This window comes from Belonocnema kinseyi, chromosome 7, assembly GCF_010883055.1.
Source record: "Belonocnema kinseyi isolate 2016_QV_RU_SX_M_011 chromosome 7, B_treatae_v1, whole genome shotgun sequence".
NCBI classification, from domain to species: Eukaryota; Metazoa; Arthropoda; class Insecta; order Hymenoptera; family Cynipidae; genus Belonocnema; species Belonocnema kinseyi.
The window spans coordinates 137763877-137789985 of record NC_046663.1 but is presented as its reverse complement, the minus strand read 5'-3'; the positions used below and the strand labels follow the sequence as shown (position 1 = coordinate 137789985).

Genomic DNA, 26109 nt, shown 5'->3' with positions numbered 1-26109 from the left:
ATGAACTTTTCTGTTTATGGTGCAGCTAGAGCGTAATTCAAATCGAAGGATAAAACCGAGGATGGATCATAAGACCGAAATGCTCTTGTATTAACTGAACAAGAAGATTGAGTTGGCAAGACAGAATGTGTCCCGTGTTCAGTGTTTGATTGACTACTTAACATCTGGTAGGTATCCCTCTTTCTTTTAAAAGACCGCCGAAGCCGGAGGATGTCGAGACTTTCTAGAAAGAAATTTATTTATTTATTAAGGAGCTATGTGAACATATAATTATGATCATATAATTATGATTTCATGCAAAATAAATTTTTTTATATATATTTTAAATATAAAATAATTCGGTTCAAAAGAATATTTCAATATTTGCTCTTCCTAGCTTATGAAAACACGACAGGTTTCAATCGTAAATTTGACACTTATGTTATTCTCCTCACTTTTCTGCAGCCAATAACTTCTCTGAACAAGCTGTATAAGATCTTTGCAGTTATTCTGAGCGAAAGGATTGTTCATGCAATTGGATATGTGTGGAAAAAGATTGACGAATAAAGCTGTTCAAAAAAACGTATAGCGGCCTGTCGCAAGAACCTGCCAATGGACTGGTTCGTCCGCAAAAATGCATCAATCTACCAGCGCCACCTGTTGATGCAGCGGGATTCCGGGGCCGTTTCGAAGTAGTAAATTGAACGGACTTCTGCTTCTACCTCCACACATAAGAAAAAAATGTCTGCACGATTTTCGTCTTTCGACACCACCCCGGCGTTACACTACTAGATTTACTAGCAGCAAGATTTTGAATCAACCGCATAAAGACTTATCATCTGTTTTGGGAAGATTGTAGGTTCATCCACACATAGTTAGTTGCATAGAGAGATAGAAAACCACATTTATTATCACATCTCGAAAAAATCGTGTGATAACTAACAACGTAAACTTACAGAGGAGCGCTATCAGGGCAACACCATGAGCTCTCTCTTCTTTTGCATCACACTTCTACCACTATCTCTAGCACAATGCGATTCGCCTGGGTATTTCTACGGTGAGACTAATCATCGTGAGCATAAAGTCACTCATGTATTTTAATGTATGAAGAGAAAATCTAAGCTTCTGAAGCAAATCAGCTTTAGAATGCTTTAAGTATCTTCGAAAGGGACACTAGAGTGATTGATATGGATTTTGGATTGGACAAGCGTGAAAATATTCATCCGAAGTATGGAATCGCTATTCGAAGCCTTGACGCTGAAAAGACCTACTTCAACAGATTTGGTCTTCCAATCTGTCGCCGTTGAACAAGATGTCTGTGACTCAGATGTTTGCCGTTACGGTTCTACCCCACTTATTTGGGGTGCTTCCATGGCAATAGCACGAGCTCATGACCCTCGACATCGACACGCGCAAAATCATGCATATGTTAAAGAGCTTGCATATCAATTAGTGAATTTCCGCTTATAAAACCTACTCCATCAAAACAGACACGAACTTATAATCTATAATGTCTTTATAACTGGATTATCCTAGGTTCAGCTCACACCATCGTAAATTGAAGAGATCCTCTACTAAAAACGATCAGGAATCGCGAAAGGATTGGCAAAAGAGCGTTAAAGAAACCACGGAAATTTTTGCAGTAATGCAGCAGTTCTGTCCTTGTCGAAGGAACTAAAGTCTGCTTTCTTCAAATCAACCAGACTAAATTTAGACACAGAGGGAGATTTTACGTCAAAAAGTTCCCAGCTATAGGCGCTGAGACCTTCATGCAAATCCCGAGTACTTATGCTTAAAAAAGGGCTTGTTTATTACAAATACTTTGGTCAGGCATAAAATGATACAGATGTATAATAAATATGTATACTAAAGTATATAAAATAGAAGATCCCTACTTTTATATCTTGAAAATAATTTATTAATAGGACTACGAATTTATCTTTTCTTTTTTATGGAGCTCAACAGGAAAAATGACATTACTTTTTTCCTTTAAAATTCTGCAATAGAAGTTATAATTGAATCTGTATGAATTTTTAGATATTTATTTGCATACAAATGAAAATGCATTTTTTCATACTTTCATCTTTTAAAAATATTATGTAAAGATTTAACAACAGGTTAAATCAACAGTCAATTATTTATAACAATAATAATAATAATATGGTTAGATTCAGGTAAGGCGTTTTTTGAGGAATCAGACGAGCCCTAAACTTTAACAAAGGAGCAAGTCAAGTTTGAAAAGTGTAACTGTTACATTTTTGCCGCACTGCGAAGTTTAACCATAGAGCCATACACAGCACCGTGCATTCTCTATCTTGAGATAACTTGGCTGAAAGATGGAGAAGAAAGAAAACTAAGCAGATGAAGCAGCAGAGACAAAAATGTAGAATTTGTAGAAACCAGAAGTGCGAAAGCATATCAGAATAAGATAGTTAAAATTGGAGAATTTTTAATAGTCCAGTGAATGAAGGATTTGAGAAAAAAATTTGGAAAAGTCTCATTTTTCACAGATACGTTGGGAATATCTTTACAGATATACGGCAAAGAGTCATCAGCCATATGTGTACGACAACGGTTGCCATTTTGGAAAGTGTTAAACAATAACATGTTTCTTAAAATAATTTGAGAACGGTTGATTTTAGGTCGCATATGGTCATGTGACCATTTTAGGTCATGTGACTGTACTGAAACAAATGCATTTTCTTGTTAAAAAAAAAAACGAACAACTCATTTAGATTACAAATTATCAGTGTAAAATGAGCTCAACTTCAGCGTACTATTTGATATGCTTAAGCAGGGACTAGGAGCGAAGCGTCGTTCGCCCTCTTCTCTTCTCGAGCCAAAGAGTCTCAGAAGACAGGTCAGCCTCTTTTCTCCGCAGTCCCCGAGTAGAGTGACTTAACTTGGTGTCACGAGTTTCGTTGTGGGGAGAAGAGAAGTGATCTCAGTGAGTCTCCTATCGGAATGGTTGAGCAACTTGTGGCCAGCTGTGGTGCTCGACTCTGCTTACGCGAAGAAAATGGAAACAGGGTGAACCTCGGAGCCTTGCAATGCGCAACGCGAAACTCAAAGGCGCGATTCGTGGTTGCCGAGAGAACTCGCAGCGAGGCTGGACGCTAGTCGCATCTTCTGCATGAAGAAGCTCGCCGCGAGCATCGCGAGCCTTGCCGAGAACAGTGGCATAGCCACGGGCGGAGTTTGGGCCCCAGAAACTAAGTTTTTTCATTATTCAATTACCTTTTCCCCCACTCTTTGCCTGCATATAAATCCGAAGACCTCGTCGGAAAAAAATCGAAGCCCCTCCCGAAAAAATCCTGGCTATGTCGCTGATCGAGAAAATTCCACAATAATTTTTTTAAACATTTTATTCCAAGTTACAAATATCTTTGTACTGACATGAAATAAAGAAGAACGTCCGTCATTAAGCAAAATTTAATCATTTTATATTAAATCCTTTTATTTTCAAATAATATATCCATCACTTCTGAACAAGCATTTCAACTTTCTACCAAATTAGTTTAATTTTAAATCAAAAATATGAATTACAAACACAAAAGTGAATCAAAATTTAAGAAATTTAAATTAGATAAAAATCCAAATTAAAAATTCTATTTAACGTCCAATAATCAAATTGATGCACACTCCTGTTAAAAAAAATTAAAAAACAAGAATCCAAGGACCAAATTTCGACAAGAACGAACAAACAAAAACAAAAAATTCTATTGTAATCTAAAAAAAAAAAATTCACACAAAAATAAAAAAGAGGAAAGAAAAATGAGAAAGCAGCCAACCACATCCACTTCCTTCTCTTTTTCTTTCTTTGAATGTTATTTTATTGCAATTTGCTGATAATAAACATAAAAAAGAGGAAAGAAAGAAAAAGAAAGGGGATGTGGTTGTCTGCCTTCTCATTTTTCTTTCCTCTTCTTTATTTTTGTCTACATTTTTTTTTATTGGTTTTTTCAGATTACAATAGGATTTTTTGTTTTTGTTAATTCGTTGTTGTCCAAACTTGGTCCTTGGATTCTTGTTTTTTTAACAGGAGTTTGCATCAAAAATGTTAATTTTAATCCGACAAAAGCGAATTTTGCAACAAAACAATTACATTTACAAGCAAAGTGATGATTCTTCAATGAAGAAGATTTATTTTCTAGAAACAAGTAAGGTTAATTTTTCATATAATTTAGTTATGAACGTTCATATGAATGAAATAAAGAAATTATTTTTTTTATTTATATATAGTATATTTTCCCCGTAGATAGTGAAAGATTTGTACTTTGGCTTAAAATTAAATAATTTGAAACATGGAAATGCTATTTATGCCAAGTATAGAAACTATTTCCAATCTGCTTATTTAAAAGCAGCCAATATAAATCAGATATTGAAAAATAAACAAGTTACAGCTGAATTGTCGTAAATAGATTGCATTCTACTGATTCATCAAAATTCCTACAGTTGCATTTACAAACCAAATATTTAGGATAAATTCTCAATAAAAACTTCAATAGTTTAATTTTCCATTAAAAATGGAATAGTTAAATTGTGACATAAAAAAGTAATATTTAAACTAAAAAAAAAACATTTCAACCAAATATGTAAGCCCCTCAACCAATCAACTGAAATATTAACAAAGTAGTGCAACATTAAATGAAGTACTTTAATTTTATACTTTTCAAATAAAATGATGAACCTTGAACTGCAATAATTACATTTTTAATTATAAACCTTTTTCAACCAAGACGAACGTTTTTTAAAAATTAATAGTTAAATTTGTAAAAAATAAAATGAACTTACAACAATTTACCTTAACTTTCAAACAAGGAGTTAAATTTTCAACCAAGACACATCATTTTACACCAAAAAGAAAAAAATTTCAGAAAAGATATAAATTATTAAAAATAAAGTTAAATTCGTAACGAATATTTATTCGAAAATTTAGAAAGTTCAATATGTTGTTAGAAACTTTATTATTTAACCAAACACACAAATCATGAAGAGAACAGTTTCAATTTTCAAACAGAAAAATTAATTTTCATTCAATTATGTAGTTAAATTTTAAACAAAAATAGAAAAATTTACAACTAAAAACCTGCAGTTAACTTTTCATTGGAGATAATTAATCATCAAACGAGAAAACGTGTTTTAAAGAATGTAGTTAAATTTTTAATCAAAAAATCAATTTCTAAACCAAGGTAGTTGAAATTTCCAATGAAGAAACTAACTTTTGCCTTCAATAATGACTCTTTAACGTAAATACTTGAATGTTCAATTATAAAACACATTTCTACCTTAAATAAACGGGGTTTCAACCAAATAGTTACATGTTTTATTAATATTAATATTATTTATAAGAATTATTTTTAAGAGAATAATTCATTGATTATTGTCCTCTTATCTTTGTTTTCTACAAGAAATTGAATTTTTATCAATAAATGATACTTTAATTCCCAGGGAAAAAATGATTTCTTATTAGAAAAAAACTAAAAGCCCGAGTTTTCAGCAACATAGTTCATCTTCCAACCCAACTTCTGTCAACTAAACTACAAAATTTTCGATCAGAAACATGAATTTCCAAACAAGGATTTGTATTTTTAATGCAACAGAAAAAGCTCAATTTTGAATTAAAAATGGAATAGTGGAAATTTCAGTTTAAAAAATTAATCTAAGACTACACAAGTAAATTAAAATAGATCCATTCTCTTAAATGTTTTATTCGTACACATTTCTTTTATTGTACAGTACGTGTAAATGCTCTTGCGTTTAAATGAAACAATTCCCAATGAGAAATGTGTTGAACTTTCATTTTAAACGCTTAAAATTCAAAACTGTTCCCCTGTCAATATGTTTATATAATTTGTTCTTAAAATTAACAAATGTTGATACATAACTAAATTTGTTGAATATAATTTGAGCAAGATCAGATGAAAAAACGATTTATTTTTGCTTGAGAACGCCGAAAATATGCATTTGTTTATATAATTTGCTTGTAAAAATAACAAATGTTAATGCATAACTAAATTTGTTGAATATAATTTGAGCAAGATCAGATGAAAAAACTATTTTTTTCCTGAAAAAGCCGAAAATAGGCATTTGTTTATATAACTTTTTCTTAAATTTAACAAAAGTTAGTGCATGACTAAATTTGTTGAATATAATTTGAACAAGATCAGATAAAAAAAAAAGATTTATTTCTGCTTCAAAACGCCGAAAATATGCATTTGTTTATATAATTTGTTCTTAAAATTAACAAATGTTAGTGGATGACTAAATTTGTTGAATATGATTTGAATAAGATCAGATAAAAGAAACGATTTATTTTTTCTTCAAAATGCCGAAAATATGCATTTGTTTATATAATTTGTTCTTAAAATCAACAAATGTTAATGCATGACTAAACTTGTTGAATATGATTTAAGGAAGTTCGGATCTTTACACGCTCATTTAGCCTAGAATTATTCATGAAAAAATATATTTCTGTTCAGACTTAAATGAAAAGTAATAACATTTCGAACCAAAGAGATAAAATTTGAACTGGCTACATTAATGAATAACTTAAAAATATAATTTAAAAAGAAAAAAAAAAGAGTTTTCAACTAGAGATGAATTTTTGAAAAAAGAATATGAATTTTCAACAAAATATATAAACAGATTAATTACAGATCATATGTAAAATATAAATTCAAAGTAAAGTTCAAGTAAAGTCGACAAATAATGTGACGTATTTAACTATATAGCGTGTGACGCAGTGCCATCTAATGGAATATATATTCTGCTTAGTGGCTGATTCTGGGGAGGTTTTTAGACCCCCCCCCCCAAATATTTTTCTGCGCCAGCCCCTGATTCTGCTATATGAGCGCCTCGAACAAAGAAAATCTCCTCCTCCTCTTTATAATTCAGCTTTTGGACCTGGGAAACGTTTCAGATATCGAATAACGCACCTATGATACGAGAAGACGCTCGCTAGTGATCGATTGGACATGATTTCTGCCTGCATTCCGGATCGGCGAGCTTCGCCGCGTTCGCACGTTCACGAAGAAGTACTGTCTGGGGAATCCGAGCCCCATCCAAAAAATATTTTCAACCCTTCCCAACTCTAAAACAAACATTAACTTCAAACCGAATTAATCCAAGCTCGCCATTCAATTATTTCAAATTCGAATGAAACTATCCACGCTTTGTATAAAACCCTGAATATTTTTTCAGTTTTCGCGTATCTCGCTGTTTTCAAGGTAACTCCAAACTTTATTTCGAAACTCTTTCTGCTATACTAATTCGGGGTGCCCGATGACCATCCCGGAATGGAATATCCTGAAAATTTTGTTCCTTTCGCGTATCTCTACTTTACTCTGTTAGTTGTGGGTAATCGAGGATCTTGATCAAACTGTGAATATTTTTTCAGTTCTCGAGCATCTTTCACCGCAATGAAGATAAATGAAAATTATATTATTTCTTCAATTTTAAATCATTATATTGTGTTATTTTGACTTTTTCCAAAACAATCCTGCTCTGCAAGCTTCTTAACATTTGTTTGTTGTTCATGTATCGCTGATCGTTCGCGATATAATTCAAAAAAATGTTATTGTTTTGAATCAAATTTTTTTTTATTAGTTTAGTTACAGTTGTTCAAGAATACCCCTCTGCTAAATCGTTACAATGTAATTAGTTTTAATTGTTCTATAAAAGTTTTCGAAATATATCATAATTAAAGATTTTTTAATTTGATATAATCTATTTATTGCTTTAGATCGGAGTGACCGGTTTCCGCTCCCCCTTACCGTCTTTAAGCTAACTAAAAATCTACATTTTTTAGGGTATTTAAAAAATCCGTTAATTCAGCTATTTCGTGTTGGTCGAAAATAAGCCCACTCTGCAAAAACCTTTATATCTACTTAGTTTTCACGTTTCTTTAAACGTTGTCAGTTTCTGCTTATTTCTTACCGTTTTTAAGACAACTCAAAATTTTAATTTTTTTTTTCGAAAAATATTTTTATTAGGTTAGTTCATGTGACCCTTTTAGAGGTATTTCAAAATTTTGGATTTTTTTCGAATTTTAAACATTTGTTTACTGGTATTTAAAATAAAATGTTTTGATTGGGTTAGTTTATGTAGGTCGAATACAATACCCCTATGTAAAAAACCTTTACATTTTTGTCGAAAGCGATGACCCTCTTGGAAACCCTGAAAATATTGCCAGTTTTCGCTTATCTTTCAGTGTTTTCAAGATAATTCAAAATTTTCACTTTTTTAGGGGGGTATTTCAAAAATATTTTTGTTGGGTTATTTCGAGATGGTCGAAGATAAAACCTATCTTCAAACACCTTACAATCTACTTAGTTTGTATGTTTCCATGACCGCTTTCGAAAAAAATCATAATTTTGATTTTTTAAATGTTGAAATTTTTTTTTTAGTTTAAGGTGTTTGAGGATCATCACTCATCTTCATTTTTTGTTTGTATTTAAACAATCTTTTTATTTGGTCCGTTCGCTTTGTTCGAAGACAAGCCCCGTCTTCAAAAACTTTAAAATTTATTTAGTTTTCACGTTTCTTTGGCCGTGTTCAAGATAATTACAATTTTTTTTAAGTTTAAAATTGTTTACTGATTTAGGTCCAGGTGGCAGTAAATCGTAACAATATTGTCAGTTTTCGCGTATCTCTGACCGATTTCAAGATAACTCAAAATAATGATTTGTTTTGAATTTTGAAAACACTTTCTTCCCTTTTACCTATGTTCAGAGAAACTAACAATAAATTCACAACTAACTAATTCATTATAGTAATCAAGCTCGAAATCTTTACGCTTCTGAAATTGTAAATTGAGGGATATTAAGACCAATAGGGTTAAGGGACTTTTCATAAAGTTAACTGAAATGCATGTACTTTCAAATTCGAGCGCTTGAGCACACATGTTCTGAGAAGCTCTTGCGAGAGATTCAAATCCAGCGCCAAGTATATGTCTGACTAATAAGGAATCGGGTCTTCTTCTTTTTGGAATTCGTTCTTTCAATATTTTCATAATATTTCTTCCTAAATACAGATTTTTCTATACAGTTCGTCGTACAGAGAGTACGCATTAAACTCAAACTGCACGGGCATATTGACAAAATGGTGGAATTAAGCGATTGCGTGACTTGAACGAAACGGGGCCCTCAAGTGGTCAGACCATGTATTTATTAGATCACGGTTTAACGCGCCACGTGCCTTTCTGGACAACAAATCCACCAATAAGGAATCTCCGAATCCATCCTTGATGTTCAATCCACTTATTGGATACACTTTTCCACTTTGAGAAAAAATCTGTATAGAATAAGAAAATATACTTTTTAGTTTTGAATAATGAAGTAGAGTTGAGCCCGTGGAGCAGCCAAAGGGGAAATACAAAGAGGTTACGGTGGATTTCCATAGGAAAGAATAGTATAAGAGTCGCTGACCAAAGTCGTGATTGCTTTAGAGTTTGACACGTCACGTTTCTTCCCTAACAGCAACTCCACCAATAAGGAATCGGGTCTTCACATTTTTCGAGATATTTCGATATTCGTTATTTATGAACTCTTTAGTATAGGATCTTGTCAAATATTCTCAATTAAATTATTAATCTGGAATTCGTTAACTGAATTGTTAATCATTATGAAATTGCAATGCACCGGTAAAACTTTTTCCTAATTTCGCTCTAAATAGTCCAAATTTAAGGCCAAGACAGTTCATTGTAGGTTAGGTCTGTTATTTATTTTCTTAGCTAAAATTTTCGACTTGAAATCCAATTTTATTTGTGGTCAACATGAATATGGTATCATGGTTATTATTTACAATCGAAAATTACTGCTAAACTTATTTTTAATTTTTAAAAGATGGGATTATCTGATTTTTCTTTTAAGTGATTAACATGAATGTGTACGAAATTTAATATAGTCGCCCTTTATGGCGATTGCATATGCTTTCTATATTAATTTTGACACACATGGGTAAATTAAAATTATTATTATTTTTAACGGGGCACAATTATACAGCTAATCCAATTTTATAGCGCAGCCGTTGACAATGCGTCTACAACAGTTAGAACGTTTTTTGTACACTATAAAATTGTGAACATTTTTTCACATGACCATATATGACCTAAAATCAATCGTTCTCGAGTTATTTTGAAAAACAGGTTATTGTTTAACACTTACCATCATGGAGACCGTTACCGTACACATTAGGTTTAGGAGTTTTTACAGTATGTTTATAAAGCCATCTACAAAGTATCTGAGAAAAAAATGCTACTTTTCCGAATTTTTTTAAAATGAAATTTGTTCCCCGTTGACTGGACTAGAAGACGCTAATATACAATCAAAATATAAAAGGGCGCATGAAAGATTCTTCAGGAAATCATTGGCAGGATTGCTCCGGAAGTGTGTGGTACTGAAGTTGTAGAAACAATGACTGCTGATGCTTGCTCGAGCCATGAAATCTGCGTAGCTGATAGTGAAAAAAATTGAGCGAATTTAAGAAAGTTTAATATTACAGGTATGAGCAATGGCGAAAGAAATAGACAAGAAAATTATTAGAATGATAATAACAGAAAAATACGAATTAAAGAAAGAAAGGAAAAAATTAAAACAGAAGAGGATTTATGAAAATGCGAAATGATTTTGAAAGAAATAAGAAATTATATTAGAAAATGATTAACAAGATTAGGGACGGATGTAGTAGTAGAGTTAGCCGGATTGGAAATAAAGAGGGTGAAATGGTATGGGATACAAAGTAAAAGTCTTCATGAGTCACTATTTCCAGAAATCAAATGGAAGTGAAATCGTGGTGGTTAATAACTTCAACGCAGCGAGACTGCTGGTGTGGATGAAACTGCCGCTAAAATGCGGAGGATCGGTAAGGAGTATTTGTCTGTAAGGCTGAGGCAGTTGATGAATATATGCGCTAAGAAAGTGGAAGTTCCAAATGATTGTAGAAAGGCGATTATCGTTTTAATTGACAAAGGAAAGAATGATACATATAGCTACAATAATAATTATAGAGCCTTTGCGTATCAAATATCTGCTTGAGACAGATCACAGAAAGAAGTCTCGAAGTAAAAAGAGTTTTCTGTACATTTGTTGATCTAGAAAAACCTCAGATAATGTGAACAGAATTATTTAAGGTTGGCCCCTTTAACGTAATAAAAGCCAAATATGCAGGTCGAAATGCAGGTATACGGGTATATGAACAGTTGATCGGCTAGCTTAATGCTAGACAGGGTGCTCGGCAAGGATGCGTTATGTCCTACTGATTATTCATTATATTTAAGTACAAGTGTCTATGAATGGCTCTATTAGCCAAAGAAGGTGCTAATCTCGGGACAGTGAATGGTAAACGCCTGAAACAAACGATCTTGGATACTCATTGACTCACGTGGATATCTTTCCTTAGTGGTTATGTGCGGCATAAGGAGCATGGATGTTACTATGCGATTATTAGTCAACTTGTGTATTTTTGATGTGAACTGTGACGTACGATGACCTTGTAAAGCTCTCCGTCTGGAGAGACTGCCAGAGAGATTGATTAACGACCTGTTTCAAAACCATGTAGCAGAACGGCCGTGCTGTTTGAATATGCAACATGGGAATTCTAGATTGATCTAAAATGTATCCTTGCTCCAACACATCCCTTGCTAATTTGTACCAAATGAGTTTTTAATCCCCGGTGGTATAACGATGCTAGAACCGGATAAGGCACACATACCCCTAAGGAGATTTGGATTAATGCTATGATAAAATAATAATAGCCTAAGGAAGGTGTTCGCATTGGGGTCGCGGTAGGGCTCGAGCTTTTTTCATTACTTTTACGCCTACGTTGACGGAAGCACTACTACTGTCTGTATTTACTATGCCATATAGGCAGAGAACGAAAAGAAAGGGACTAAGAAGAACACCAAAACCCACAAATCATAATGGAGAGCATTTTGAACATTTTGAAACGCTGGTCATTTCCCAAGGATCTTCGGGGCGCTCGTTGAGCCACCGCTGGGGGCCACAGCATGCGGCACGGTGGTAATGTTGAGCTGCGAGATGGTCTGGCAGATCTCACTAATCAAACAGCTGGCCAAAAAGAACATCTGCGAAAAACGGTAAACAATGGAACATCAACTGAGCCTGCTGATGTTTTGGCTAGCGTTAACTATTCAAAGCCAACGAAACCATTAAGCACATTATTGATGTCTGTCGCGTAATTGTTTGGAGAGAATATACGCACGGACACAATAATGTAGATGGCAGTATACATCAACAACTTGTCCTAAAAATAGGACTCGAATAGAATGGAAGCCTTTTTATAGATACATTCCAATGTCCGTTATAAAATGAAGATTACATCTTATATTGGGATGTGACTATCGAAACTAATCATTAAATCCGAGCCAATCGACCTATACATATCAGTCAACCTATACAACGAAGATCTATAAGTATAGCGAGTTAAGGCATGAAGTAAATACCATATCGAGTCAATCGAGTCAGCTCAAAAGGTGGTTTTATCAAACACCTGTCGCATTGTAAGAAACTTTCTCGGCCATCAGAAAGCAAGCGACTAAAAACCTGTAGTTTCATCACAAGAGATTTCAAACATCGTATTAACTTAACTTATAAGGGATCGCTTACAAAATACGTGATACGTTGGGGGGGGGGGGATTTGCCGAAGTATCATTCTCCATGTTAAGACCAATGAAAAAAGTGTCACGCAGGGGGGGGGGGTCATAATTTCCTGAAAAATGTGTCACGTATTTTGTAAAAGTTTGAAAAAAGAACACCCCTGCGCATCAAATCAATGAGATACTGAGCGTAGGAAAATGGTTTCGAAAACAATAAAAGAAAAAGGGAAGAATTGCATTAAAAAGTGCCTATCAATTAGAAGCTAAGCCTACAAAAATCATTTAAACTCAATTAGCCGTTTTGGAGATATCGGGTTTTTAAAAGAGTCGGGTGTCAAAATTCAAAATATTGTTACTCCTTGAATTAAAAACTTTTGGAAAACAATTTCAACTGTAATTTCACGTCTGCGTTACGTCGTGACTACCGACGTTAACTCCAGATAGAATATCGGTAAATCGCACCTATGGCCATGTCTTACCGCCGTAAGATGGGTGGTCACAGGGCACGATGAAATCACGACACGCCGGCGAAATCCTTGTGTGTCGTGTGGACATAAAGCGAACCAAGGATGCCAGCTTTTTGCATCCATCGCTCAAGTTACTTGGCATGTTTTTGACACGCGGGTATATATATATATATATATATATATATATACACACACACACACACACACACACACACACTAATAATAAAGAAAAACTTCACCCGCTCCCATCGAAATCGCGGTAAAATTTCAGCCACAACTTCGTCTTACGACCGCGAGAAAGGTGACTGCAGTCTGTGACGGATTCAATACGATGATCCCTCAAAACTCTCGTGTACCCTGAAGACATGGAGTGAAGCAAGGATGACCGCATTCTGCATTTTGACCGAAAGTATCTTACCATCTTGTTGATACGCAGGAATACTTTTGGGGCTATTAACCAGTAAAACCTCGACAGTTACATATATTCCGGATATAACCATCGCAGCAGTTTATGACAGCTGTTGCCAAAAACTCGATGACAAACAAAATTGTTTTTCGGAGCCAAAGAGAACTCTCAAGTCTCGAGTGAGCAACAGAAATAATGTTTGAGAATATGAAGGTCCAGTATATGTGGCACTTCTCATTCTCGGCAATTTACTCGATTTCTCTAGAAGCTCTGCAGCTATAAGCGGGAAAGTCTTGATTAAAAATGTCGCGATGGTATCCTAAGGGCAATATGGCTCAGTCTTGACTTTACCAAAGAAAAAAATACCTCAGAGTGTACCAGTATCCGGCTTCGCCGCTTTGTACAGAAACTCTCCTTTGCCCAATTCTTCGTACTACCTAACCATTTCAAGAAGACCCCGTGCATTCTCAACTAAACGTGCTGTACCTAGAATATAGACTGGCGAAACAGAAAACTTAAGAAGCCTGCCTTTTTCAAGTACATAACCTTTCGTGTCCCGGTATAACGGGATCTGAGCTCATCCTTTGTCCATGGAACCAAACGAAATGAATACATTACAGATACTTTGTTCCTTGTCGAAAGTTCGGAAGATCAAATTTGCCGGATGAGACTTTTGTATTTGCTTCAGAGAGTATCCTTTATAGATCTTACGTTCAAAATGCGGCTCTGTGGCACGCCCAGGTATGTATAGGTCACTTCAGCGCCAAGGCCTCGTATAGCGCGTCTGTCAACGAGCTCAGGGTTCCCAGGGATGCCATTAAGTTGTCCTTGCTTGAAATGAAACTTGACGCATTTTTCTAATCCAAAACTCCATTCCAATCTCGTGAGAGTATTCTTTGACAATCCCTAGAGCTAGGTGTAGTTGCTTTTTATTTTTAGCATAAATCTCAAGATCCTCCTTGTAAATAGATAAGTGAACTTATGCTTTCGATTATCAGGTTTGTCGCGAAGGTACCCTTTGGAATGGCGAAGTGCGATAGATGGTGACAATAATGTGAGGCAAAAGAGAATTGACCTCATTGTGTCACCGTGAAAGATACGTCTCTGAAAGGTGACGTTGTTAATTGTCACACGATGTTTTCCAGATAACATAGTAAATCTGATTTTCCAACACGGCATCAATCTCTCAATGCACCTCGTGATGTGTGGATGAACCTTTCAGCTTTCCGACCGGAAGATGATAAGTCTATGGGAGATTGAATCGAAAACTTTCCGGTAATCAACCCAAACCTTCGACAGGAATCACTGATAGGATTCTGCGTGTTTGCGTACTCGTCTATGGATAAGCAGCTTCTCGAAATATCCTGCCAAGCCTTTCTTTGAGCAGCGCTATTCATATATTTCTTGCCACACCGGTCCTATTGTCTGAAAAATCCTGTAATTTAGGATAGCTATAAAGGTCTTACACCATGTGTTCAGACAAGTAATTGGCCTTTAATTCTTCGGATCAGCTAATTTGCCCAGCTTTGTCAGGAGTACTATGCGCCCTTACACCAACCACACTGGAAGAGGCACTTCCGACTTTAAACATGAGGTGGAAATGCGGACTAGATGCACACACTGCATGCGGGACGCGTACTGCCTTGCCCAACCAATCTTTATGGTGAGTTGATATCCAGGAAGCTCCTCATCCAGCACAGCCAGATCTTTCGGCTTGATAGAAACCCTGGATGTTGATGTTTCTCCGGGTTCTGAAGCATCGCTCTTCCTCTATTGGATGTCTGTATGCATTTTGCTTTAGTGTCGCCTCCTTGTACGGAGTTGTTTGGCATGGTTTCGTAGATGTTGGTGCGAAAAGTGCGATAGCTCTAGGGTTTTCTCACACCATAGAGTATCCAATCGTGTCATGTAACTATCCATTCAGGGGCCATACTGGTATCGTAACACTCTACCAGGTCGTCATTGAGTAGATCAGTCCACCTAAAAGTTTCGAGCTTCCCCTGGTCCATCGCACTGATTCCGCCTCGATTGGCTCTTCGAACTCGAGAGTGGTCGGCACTTCCTACAACTATGTTTTTTGTTATCATTGTTGTACCCATGAGTATCTAGGGAAAGAGCTTTTTCCATCCTTGGACAGCCCCGCATGCCAGAATAAGAATGCATACGCAGAGATCACTCGGTATCATAGATTCACTGTTCGAAATACTTAACCCAGGTGTCATTCAGCTTTTGGCAGGGTTGTTACGCCACCGGTCGGGGGTTAATGCTATCGGGACCACCCCTGGACAATTGTCCGCGACTTCTTACTAATTACACAGGGCGAAAAATTTTAAAGCCAGAGACCAGACCTAACATTTGCGGAAGATTTTGATGCGCTGAGTCCGAATCCGAGCTCAAAATTGCTCCTGTACGTCAGGTTTTCAAGATATCCTAACCTAAATGTGCAAAAAACGCGTTTTTAGCTGCTTTGGAGGTTATGTAATTGAACAAGAAAAATGTCTACCACTAAAGCTAATATGGAATTTGAAAGTGCTGATCTTCCCCTTTCGAACCTACTTGGATTTATTAGGATATCTTTATTTTTCACCAAAATATTGTAATTTTAAATTTCTTATTTGAGCGTTTTAACCTATTATTAACGCTGAGGTGTTCAGATTTATACAACGCATTCTCTATTGTTCACGGTACGATATTTTTTCTTCAAAATATTACCTCAGGGGTTTTCGAGGGTGCCCTTTCTATTGCCGGTGTCCATTTTTTTTTATAACCCCTAGAAGATACAATATGGCGGCCACAATTTAGGACTTTAAAAAAGAACAAAGGATTCAGCAGAAACCCTTGGCACAGGGACGCAGATATAGGGCCCTGTGCTGGAGGTTAATGTTGAATAAGGCTACAAACTAAATAAATAGTCACCCACAATGGCCCAGTGGTGATCTCTGAAGAAAAATTCAACGAAAACGTGTAAGCAACCGTTCGCAAGGTTAAAAATGTACCAGGAGAAGGTAAATTCTAACTTGGCCACGATGAGGTCTAAGAACTGGCGCGGGTAGCGACGAACTAGATGCCGCAGTGAGGACGAATCTTGATGGGTATGGGTTCGCTGTTAGACCTGGCGAAATAACCCCTCAACCAGGGAACCCAAAATGGCACTGTTCTGATGACAGCACCCCTATTCAAGACAGAGAGGCTAAGAGGGCGGAGTTATTGATACACAGCATCACACTTCATGGTAACCCAGTTATTCTTGAGAGCAGACCATCTGGACACGTAAATAGCTAGATACAAGTTACTGAAAGTGCAACTGATTTTATTTTATTAATTTCATTAATCAATTGGCAAAAATTTGAACTGGTCGAGCGAGCCTAAATTTCAACCTTTCTGGCAACTAGATGTCATGAGGTTATTGACCTGACCTTGTACTCTATATCCATTAGAGAAACATTCAGGGGACTGGCATGCATCGCCTGACATATCCCTCTCAGATTACAGACATATCTTTTCACTGACAGCTGACGACTCTGATCCGATTAGGTATAGGAACTGAAGAGCTACTGACTGAGATAAATATAGGGAAGACCTTGGAGAGACAATGGAAATTACTCCTGAGAGGAGAAGATCAATTTGTCATTTGCCGTTTTCTGGATGTAGTGAATGGAGTGATACATAAATCTTATTAAGGTAATCGTCCTCCTTGATTTAGAAAGCCAGACAAGGATACGCTCCTTGGTGAAATTATAGAGTTCAGGTCTTCAAAAAAGAAACTAGGAGACTATTTAATAGAGCCAAGAAAATGGAAAACTGGTATAGTGTAGAAAAATATAGTAACGAAATACAATAAGCTAAAAGGAACTCATGAAGAGAACATTTTCAGGTCATTCAGAATGTACCTGATCCTGCAAAACTTGAAAGAGCTTTAAAGAAACACTCTACATGTGATCTGAGAAGCTGCTGGGCTAAAACCCTCTGACCGCACAGAACATAGGGTCAATCCAGATGACTGGAGGATGACAGGTGACATAGTAAAACAATCAAACATTGCAAGGGTCGTTTGGCGTTTCCAACCATTCAAGGCCACGGGGGGGAATGGTAACTTGCCGGCGTAGATTCAAGAAGGTTTTGATGTTTTGATCAGACTAATGCGAATTTTTAAAACGTGCATAGCTATAGCATACATCTCTGTGACATGGCAAAAGGTCAAAGCGATCTTTATACCAGAGCCGGGGAAAACGACTATGAGGCAAAATCATTCAGACCAATTAGCCTAACTTCTTTCATTTTAAAGACATTAGAAAAGTTAGTCGAATTTCATATGAAGTAGGATGTCCTACTGAATAAGGTCCTTCATAGTAATCAATTTGCCCCAAAGAAGGGCAAATCCACTATTGACGCAACATTGGCCCGTCTCTACACATAAAGGGTGCCTTCAGTACACCCCTAATCCAATCTTCGCTCCATAGTTGCAACGTAAGAGCGAAGATAAAAAGGGGTTGTCCGCAGGGAGGATCTTTATGCTTCACCCTGTGTGCACTCGCCATTGATGATTTGATTCTCAGGTTAAATATACAGGTCTGTATACACGCCCAAGGTCTATCTGTTTACCTAAATGAAACTCAACTGTTGGTTTTTACGACGCGCAAGAAATTGTCTGCTATTTGGGCTTGCAGAGGCCAAATTAAAAAAATCTGAGTAATCAAATTCAAGTTAGTTTAGTGGTTATATAAGGTGCCAAAAACCAGTGCCAAGAACCAGTTTGGTTAGTTCCAGGAAATATCTGGAGGGCCTAAAGGCGTTTTGTCTGGCTATGACTAGATCGATGAGAACAACCCCAACAGCGGCATTAGAGTTCACCTTAGTCATGCCACCGCTGCAGCTTCTAATTAGACAGATGGCAGCGACTAAGGTATACAGACTTTCCCTAAGGAGAGGCCATATAAGTGTGGTTTTCCTTGATCAGCATGATTTAATAAAGAGCATCTTGTTCAAGATGAAAACTTTTGCATGCGCTCTGATAACATGCTGAAAGAATAGTCAATCGTGATGCCCTTTAAGGTGATACTTCTAAAAATGGAGGACTAGCATGATGAACAGATGAGACTCCCTTGACTCTGGAGCTGGAATACTTGGGATGAAATCTATAGCAGAGATAACAATCGCACTGAGCGTATTCCCTACCATATATCAAGCTCAAATCGTGACCATTACATGACCTGCCTACATATACGTATCACTATTCCGCGAACCAATCGGAAGCAGATCCTTTGCTGAAAAATCTTGTTTTTCATTCACAAATAATGTAATTGTATTTGATTGCAATTGAGAATCGTAGATTCAATTAACTTTTTAAAAATGATCATATCTTGTTGAATGAAATAAACGGAGGTCGGAGGTTCGAAATCGATATCTTAACATCAAAAAACGTGTATCACGAACATTATTAGCACTACGAATTTTAATAAGATTATCTAAATAGTGCCTGTATAGACGAGAAAACATTTATCAATCAACGCATAATTGTCGTTAATAATACTTCAATTATTCCTGAATTCACTGGTCAATTTCTTTTTTTATCATTCAGAAATCGACTTTTGGCCACGGAATCAAGTCTCCTAGCCCTATAAAGGTTGATCTTTATTATTAGGTTTTCGATACCATATGCACTATGCTATGCGAGAAGGAGTATTGAAATGATATCCTGTGATTGCCAGAGAGCCTTATGCATTATGCGCTATGCACAAGTATTTGATTCTCGCTTTAAAAGAAAAAATACCTCTTATGTTATTGAGCTCATTTATTGCCTTAATTTTTTTATATTGCAAATTGATTTTATCAAAAAATTTTAGGAAAAGAAGTAGAGAAGATCTCTATATAAACCGAGTTACATAAAGGGGGATTGAAAAAGAATCGGGCCACTATATTTAATCTGAAAGATATAAATATGAAACCCATAGGCGTGAATAAACAATATTAGACTGAGATAGAAGAGAAAGGTTTGAAAAAGATAAAGGAAAATAAAAAAAAAACAGACTTGAACAGATGGTAGATAGACCGAGAAGCACAAGAGAGGAATGAAAAAAAGACGTAGAATTATTTTAACAAAGATGTGGACAAATAGTGACGCGAATGGCTAAGAAAATTGGGAATTGAAAAAATAAAATAAAAAAACCTTTAATTTGAAAGATATAAAAGAATAATGACAGAAATGAACAATTATAAACTGCTTGAATAACAAAGAGAGGATGTAGAGAACAAGTAGAGGATTATATTCACAAAAAATCAGAAATAGATATACACGAATAGACGAAGTATCAATGTTCTGGGCTGAAAAAGAATAAGTTTTTGAGAAATAATCCTGATTATACAAAGCAGGAATTTAGCAAAGTTATAAAATTAGAAAAAAGAACTTGACAAAAGAAAAAACTATAAAGAATGAACCTCAGAATGAACATTGGGCAGGAGATTGTGAAGTATAGGCGGTAAGTTTTGACAAAGGGCCAGAAAAATGATAGAAATAAATCGGCTATGGAAAAGGCTGGTTTATATAAAAAGGTAATTGAATAAAAAAATAAACTGGAATAGAAAAGTGAAGATTCGAAAACACAGGTAAGGTTCCGAGCTTGGCTTGTACTTAAATTTACCGAAACGTAAATATCAGGGCCGTCTCTTAATGTTGCGCAACGCGGCACAATTACAACTAGGCCGTTGGAATACTGCGCTTTATCGCTATGCTAATTTTTTGTCACGCATGAGTGACCACGGCACATCCCCCGCGGTTTCTCTCTTCCACAGCCGCCTCTGTGATGTAATTCATGCAACGCCCGAATCAAATTTGCTTCAATTGCATGTCTAGCGTATTTATATATTTTCTATCGAAATATCGACAGTAGAGACGAGATATTATACACATTCTGGGCTAAATAAACATTGACAAAGGTAGACGAAAGCAATACATTGAAACAATGGCAGAGAAATATTAACATAGATAGGCTCACCTAGAATGAGGGAGTTGAAAAAATGGATACAAAGCGGAAATTGCGATATGTCTGAGATACGGTACAATTTTGTTGGGGCATCTTTTGGATTTTCAAAAGTCTCACGCAAGATATCTTAAAAGATGCAATATCTCATGTGGATCTTCTGACTATACCTAAAACGTTCCAAAAACCTACAATGTTTAACTAAATTTCCGCTCTCGTGTTATATCCTTACGATGTCCTCAGGATATCTCAGGATATAAATTAAATATCTCGAGATATGAATATAAGTTATCCAGGGATATGCTGTTGCTATAAGGGATTAAATTGACAGCAGATCGAAACAGATTGACATGCACAAAGAAAGAATAGTCCGTGTGCTGAAAAAGAAATAGTGACCAATTCAGTTCCCATGTTTCAAGTATTAAGAATAATTATATAGAAGATAACTCTATGGGTCATGACGCGCACGAATCACGCGCTTGCTTGCTCTTGTGCAATATTGAAATGTAACAATAATTAATTGGTATTCATATCTATCGAAATTACTATATTCATTTTTATTAAATTGGTATTTGTCTTTGAATGCATCAAATATAAAATTAACATGAAACGACTAGTACGAATATTTGTATAGATACATGGTGAATCGAGAAATATAATAGTAGTATAATTTTATTAGAGCAGTAAAATACGTTTACAAATATTGTGACATTCATAAAATATGGCTAATAAATCCTAATCTGTTTAAATAATTTTTTTTAATTTAAATACAAGTTGCCGCAAAACTTTTTACAAATCACGTATAAAACAATAGAAAATTGAAGAATTGTTAGTTTTCCAGTGCCAGTTATGTTTGTTACAAACTTTTAAGAAATTACAGTTACTTTCTAGTGACAAAACTTCTTTATATTCAAAAAGTATTTAATATTCAGAAGTATTCATACGATAATATTCAGAATAATTTATACGATTACGAGTTTTCGATATCGATAAATTTCAAAACGTATCAACTTTTAAATAACCAATTATTTTGACTTGACACTTAGGATATGCATTAGTGTCAACATACACTACAAAACGAAAGTTCATTTAGATCTGTTATCTCACTCTAAAATCGTTAAAAAATCTAGTGGAACACATATTTTTGAGGCTATGTGTGAATTTTTATCCAATCATCCCGGTTGACGTTATGTATATAAATTCGCCACACGGCTACATAAGCTTAGAGACGTCACTGAAATCCTGCCCGTGCAGCCGTAACCACGCGACTTGAGAAATGCAGCTAGTAGAAACTTTTTCGTTTGCACTGTATATTTTGGTGATCTTATGCTCATCATCCAAATAATTCACACAGTTTATTATTTTATAATTTTACATTTTTATTTACGGCCTATCAACAACAATACATAGATAAATTAGGCTTATGAGAGACATAAGTATCACTTTACATACTTTAAAAAAAAAAATCTTAAGGCCTTTCTCTTTTAGCAAAGTACTGTCTACAATATTCTGGATCCTGGGGAATAAGGGAAACAGCATTTTCCAGCAACTTTCCTATACTTATTTTTTCAAATAATACATTTTTCGAACTGTTAACTGACTCAATTCCTTGCACTGCTACAGCAACGCAATGTTCAGAGTCTAGTAAAGATTCTTCAAAAAACCAATTTTGTCTAACACCGTTTATATATAAGCTGGTATCTATAACTAACTCATTTTCACGTAGTCTCGAAGACGTTCTAAATTCAATATTTCTAAGATCAATTACAATACCCACACCCAGTCCCTTAACATAACTTTCCTTTAATGCCCAGTACCTACAGAACATGGCTGTTTGCTCTGACTCTGGAGTGCCAGTACCGCCTCTAATTTCTATCCATTCTGCAGGTGAAAAATTTCTATCCATCAATCGAAAAAACTCTGACAATCGCTTACCACCGGTATACTCGAGTTTCATAACATCTACACCTAATTTTACGTTCCTGATTTCTCCGACAAACACAGTAAAACTTCCTTGATGTGATATGTTAAATGCTATCGATTTGGATGCATTCTCAAGCATGGGCTTGTTATTTTGGTCTCTTGTAAATATAATTTCATTGTATGGAATATCAGTATATTCATTAATAAACTTTCTCATCATTAATCTTCCAACAACTGATGCTCTAAAGTCTTTTCGGAACACGAATTTTCCTAGTCTTTCCTTTTCCTCATTTTGCAGACAAGAAACTACTTTTAATAAATCTTTCTCTGTTGGATGCCAATTCGCCCAATTGAAAGCCCACCTAATGCTAGTAGAGGCCATTAAAAGATGGTATTATGTATTATTCTTGATTAATACAATTATGAAATGCGTTGTGTCCCTTGGAAACTTTTTAAATAATTAAATTTAATCCGGCTTCTACGTTGATCACATGGCAAAACGTGGTTATTTTCTAGCATCCACCTGTAGCAAAAGACAGGTATCTTTACTTTATGTACCTATATACTTTCAATATGAGAGCGTCCATTAATTACGTAAGGATGATTTTAGACATTTTAAACTGTTTCCTCTTTAAGCCCCTACATTTTGTATTTTGCACATAAGATTAAGTATCCTTCGTTTTTTACATACATTTGACGTAATTTTAAACAAGGGCATATATTTAGAATGAGAAACTTTGGCTTTCAAGTACTTCCACTTACTTCAGAATACTTAATAAGATTTTAAAGATACTTTAGAATACATAAAGCTACTTTAACCAGGGTCGAGAAAGGCACTTCTAGTCAACGGTATGTCCAACAAATTTGATACATAAGAGTACCACATTTGATTGAGAAAAATGTTAAAATGGTGAAATAATTTATAATGCCAAGCTTTTTAATATCTCGCAGAGTTTTTTACTTTACACAATCTCAAAGTTGCGTTTTGATATTTGGCAACGCTCCATTAATTAAAATTCATTGCATTAAAAATGCAACGTTGCATTTTAGTGAGGCCGCGAATTGCCTCTCCACTGCGTTTAAAGTGTCGCGGTCCGCAAGAAGTAAACATTAATCAAAATTTGTTTTCTGATCGTATTATATTCTTAAAATATATAACTTCACCTCTAATGTCTCTAATTTTTATCAAAATACAATTATCGTTTCCTAAAATATTGATGGTCCAAAAAAATGTGACCCTGAAATTCAACATAGCGTAACTTCCGAAATTGAATAGGACATTTCAATGCGTAAGTGCTTAAGTTTCTCAAATCTCGAAGTTCAATTTTGTCCAATTTGTTTCTTTTTCACCTTCTAAATTTGAAGCTCAACGAGATGTCTGGTTATAACTTTTGTGAGGCGACAGGAAATATACCCACGAGCATCTGTTGGGCCCATTTGTGTTTGAATATTGCATAGATAATGAAATTTGAATAATTTTTAACTAAAATCGTAATTCGGAACAGGGTTTTGGTGCCCAGGATAAAATCGAATACGAGTATTAAACACATTCAATAAAAACGAGTTGATGTCATAATTGTTAATTTAAACATTGTTATTTATTTATTTCCGTTTTACCTTCCATTTTAGAAGAATGCCATCATTTTCCTTTGATATTTATTAACAATAGAGTATTCCATCCTTAAAAGTTTATTTACACATTTATTCTTTGCGATTTTACTGCACATGAAATAGGATTTCCTCCCTTGATTGTGCATCCCCCAGACAAAAAAATCTTTAATTAATGAACGCTCCCCATTTTGCAACTTACACAATATTTTTTACTTGCATGCATCCATTACTAGAAAAAAATGAAGCACATGAATACCCCTTAAATATCATTTAACCTATGTTTTATTAGACCTAAAGTCAAGTTTCTAAACAGCCATTTTTCAAAATTTTTATTTTTTCGAATTTTCAGGTGACATAACCTCATTTTTCCTAACTGCCAGTACAACTTCTATTATACCGAATCCTCATTTGCCATCACTTCCATATTTTCGAATTTCTATTGTCCATAATATTTAAGTACCATTTTTCTTCATTAATCATAACGTGTCCCCTAAGGGTTTACGTGACTTCCATTTCTTTCCAATTTTTCCGCCTTCGTTTTTTTTTCTATAAAATCTGATCCTTAATATTTACAGTTATTTGCAACTATTTACATAAAACCCTATATCTAGATCCCTATTTCTATTTCCTGCGATAGCGCAAGTTAGGATGTGGTAGCGAACAAGTGAGCGAGCGATCAAAAGCGAGAGAAAAAAACGAGAACGCAACCGCATCTTAATCTACTTATGATGCACCTCATTATCTTTGTATTTCCTAAATTTAAATTAAACCTTGTCCCTTATACGTATATCGTCTACGTATGCCAGTGTATATATCTTTTCCTATATATTAAATAAAGGTGGGCTTAGAAGACACACACACACACACACACACATATATAAATTTGTCATAAGCACAACCGCAGGATTTCGCCGGGAGCGGGTGCTAATCTGGAAAATTGCACCCGCTCCCAGCAAACTCTCGGTAAAATTTCAGCCACAACCACGTCTCACGACCATGAGATACGTGGTTACAGTCTGTAAAGGAATCAATACGACGATCCAGCAAAAGCCTCGTGCACCCTAAGAACACGAAGCGACCCAAGGACAACCGGCTTCTGCATTTTTCCCGCAAGTATTTTAGCATACTGTTGACACGCAGGGATGCTTTTTAGGCCATTAGCAAGTGAAAGCTTGGCACCTCCAAGAGCGCCGATGATAAGGACAATTAGTTTAACAGAATATTCCGGGTACAATCGTTGCAACTCCCTTACAAGGTCTCGATACCTCTCTTTCTTTTCATTCTCCTTGGTTATGTTTCTTTCAGCTGGTGCCGAAAATTCGATAACGAACATGGTTCGCTTCTCGAAGTCAAGAAGAACCATGTCAGACCTCGAGTGAGCAACAGAAACAATTGTCGAGAATATAAAGTTCCAGTATATGCGGCACTTCCCATTCTCGACAATTGACTCAATTTCCCTAGGAGCATTTAGAGGAGCGATATTAGGGTGAATGCCGTAGAAGTGACAGAGATGGTAATAAAGCACTCTTAATGCCGCATTGTGCCTTTGAATGTAAGTCGTTCCCGCGTGTGTTGGACAACTAGATAGCACGTGAGCTAAATGCTCGGGGTGTGCATGGCACGCCCTGCAGCTATCATCAAAAATGTCTTGGCTCAAAATGTGGCGACGATATGTTAAGGTGAAAATGACACCGTCCTTGCATGCAAAAATGAAACCCTCTGTACCAGACTTCAATCCGGGCGATTTAAGGAAAGCAAACGTTAGCTCACAAGACATTGACTGATCCTTCACATTTATGTGGAAGATACCGTGCATCCTCTTATCGAGGAGCTGTTCACGAAAGTTTTTCTCTTGTGCTTTCTTAATCCGGGCTTTTAGGAGTGAATACTCGAGATAGATTAGATTTGATGCATTTTGCTCACACCTAATACTGAAGTCAAGTCCGAGTGTTTCACCAGCCTCCTCCGCTGCTTTGTACAGAAATGTTCCTTTTCCCACTTCTTCGTGATTCCTGACCATTTTAAGATAAGGGTCTCTTCCATTTGCAACTCTATGTGCTGTACCCAGAATAATCCTGTTGTGAAGACATTCAAGACTCAATATTCCGCGACCCCCTTGACGGCGTGAGA

At 35.7% G+C, this 26109-nt stretch overlaps 2 protein-coding genes across 6 annotated transcripts in view; both read right to left on the bottom strand.

Annotated features, from left to right (window-relative positions):
- LOC117177231 (neurexin-4) overlaps positions 1 to 26109 on the bottom strand; it is a 217714-nt gene that overhangs the window by 146976 nt on the left and 44629 nt on the right. The window lies entirely within an intron of this gene.
- LOC117177232 (L-aminoadipate-semialdehyde dehydrogenase-phosphopantetheinyl transferase) overlaps positions 21100 to 26109 on the bottom strand; it is a 32502-nt gene continuing 27492 nt past the window's right edge. Inside the window, exon 2 of the mRNA XM_033367800.1 lies at positions 21100 to 22891. Coding sequence (XP_033223691.1) covers positions 21914 to 22750 — 837 coding nt within the window. The 5' untranslated portion in view covers positions 22751 to 22891 and the 3' untranslated portion in view covers positions 21100 to 21913. The remainder of the gene's footprint in view (positions 22892 to 26109) is intronic.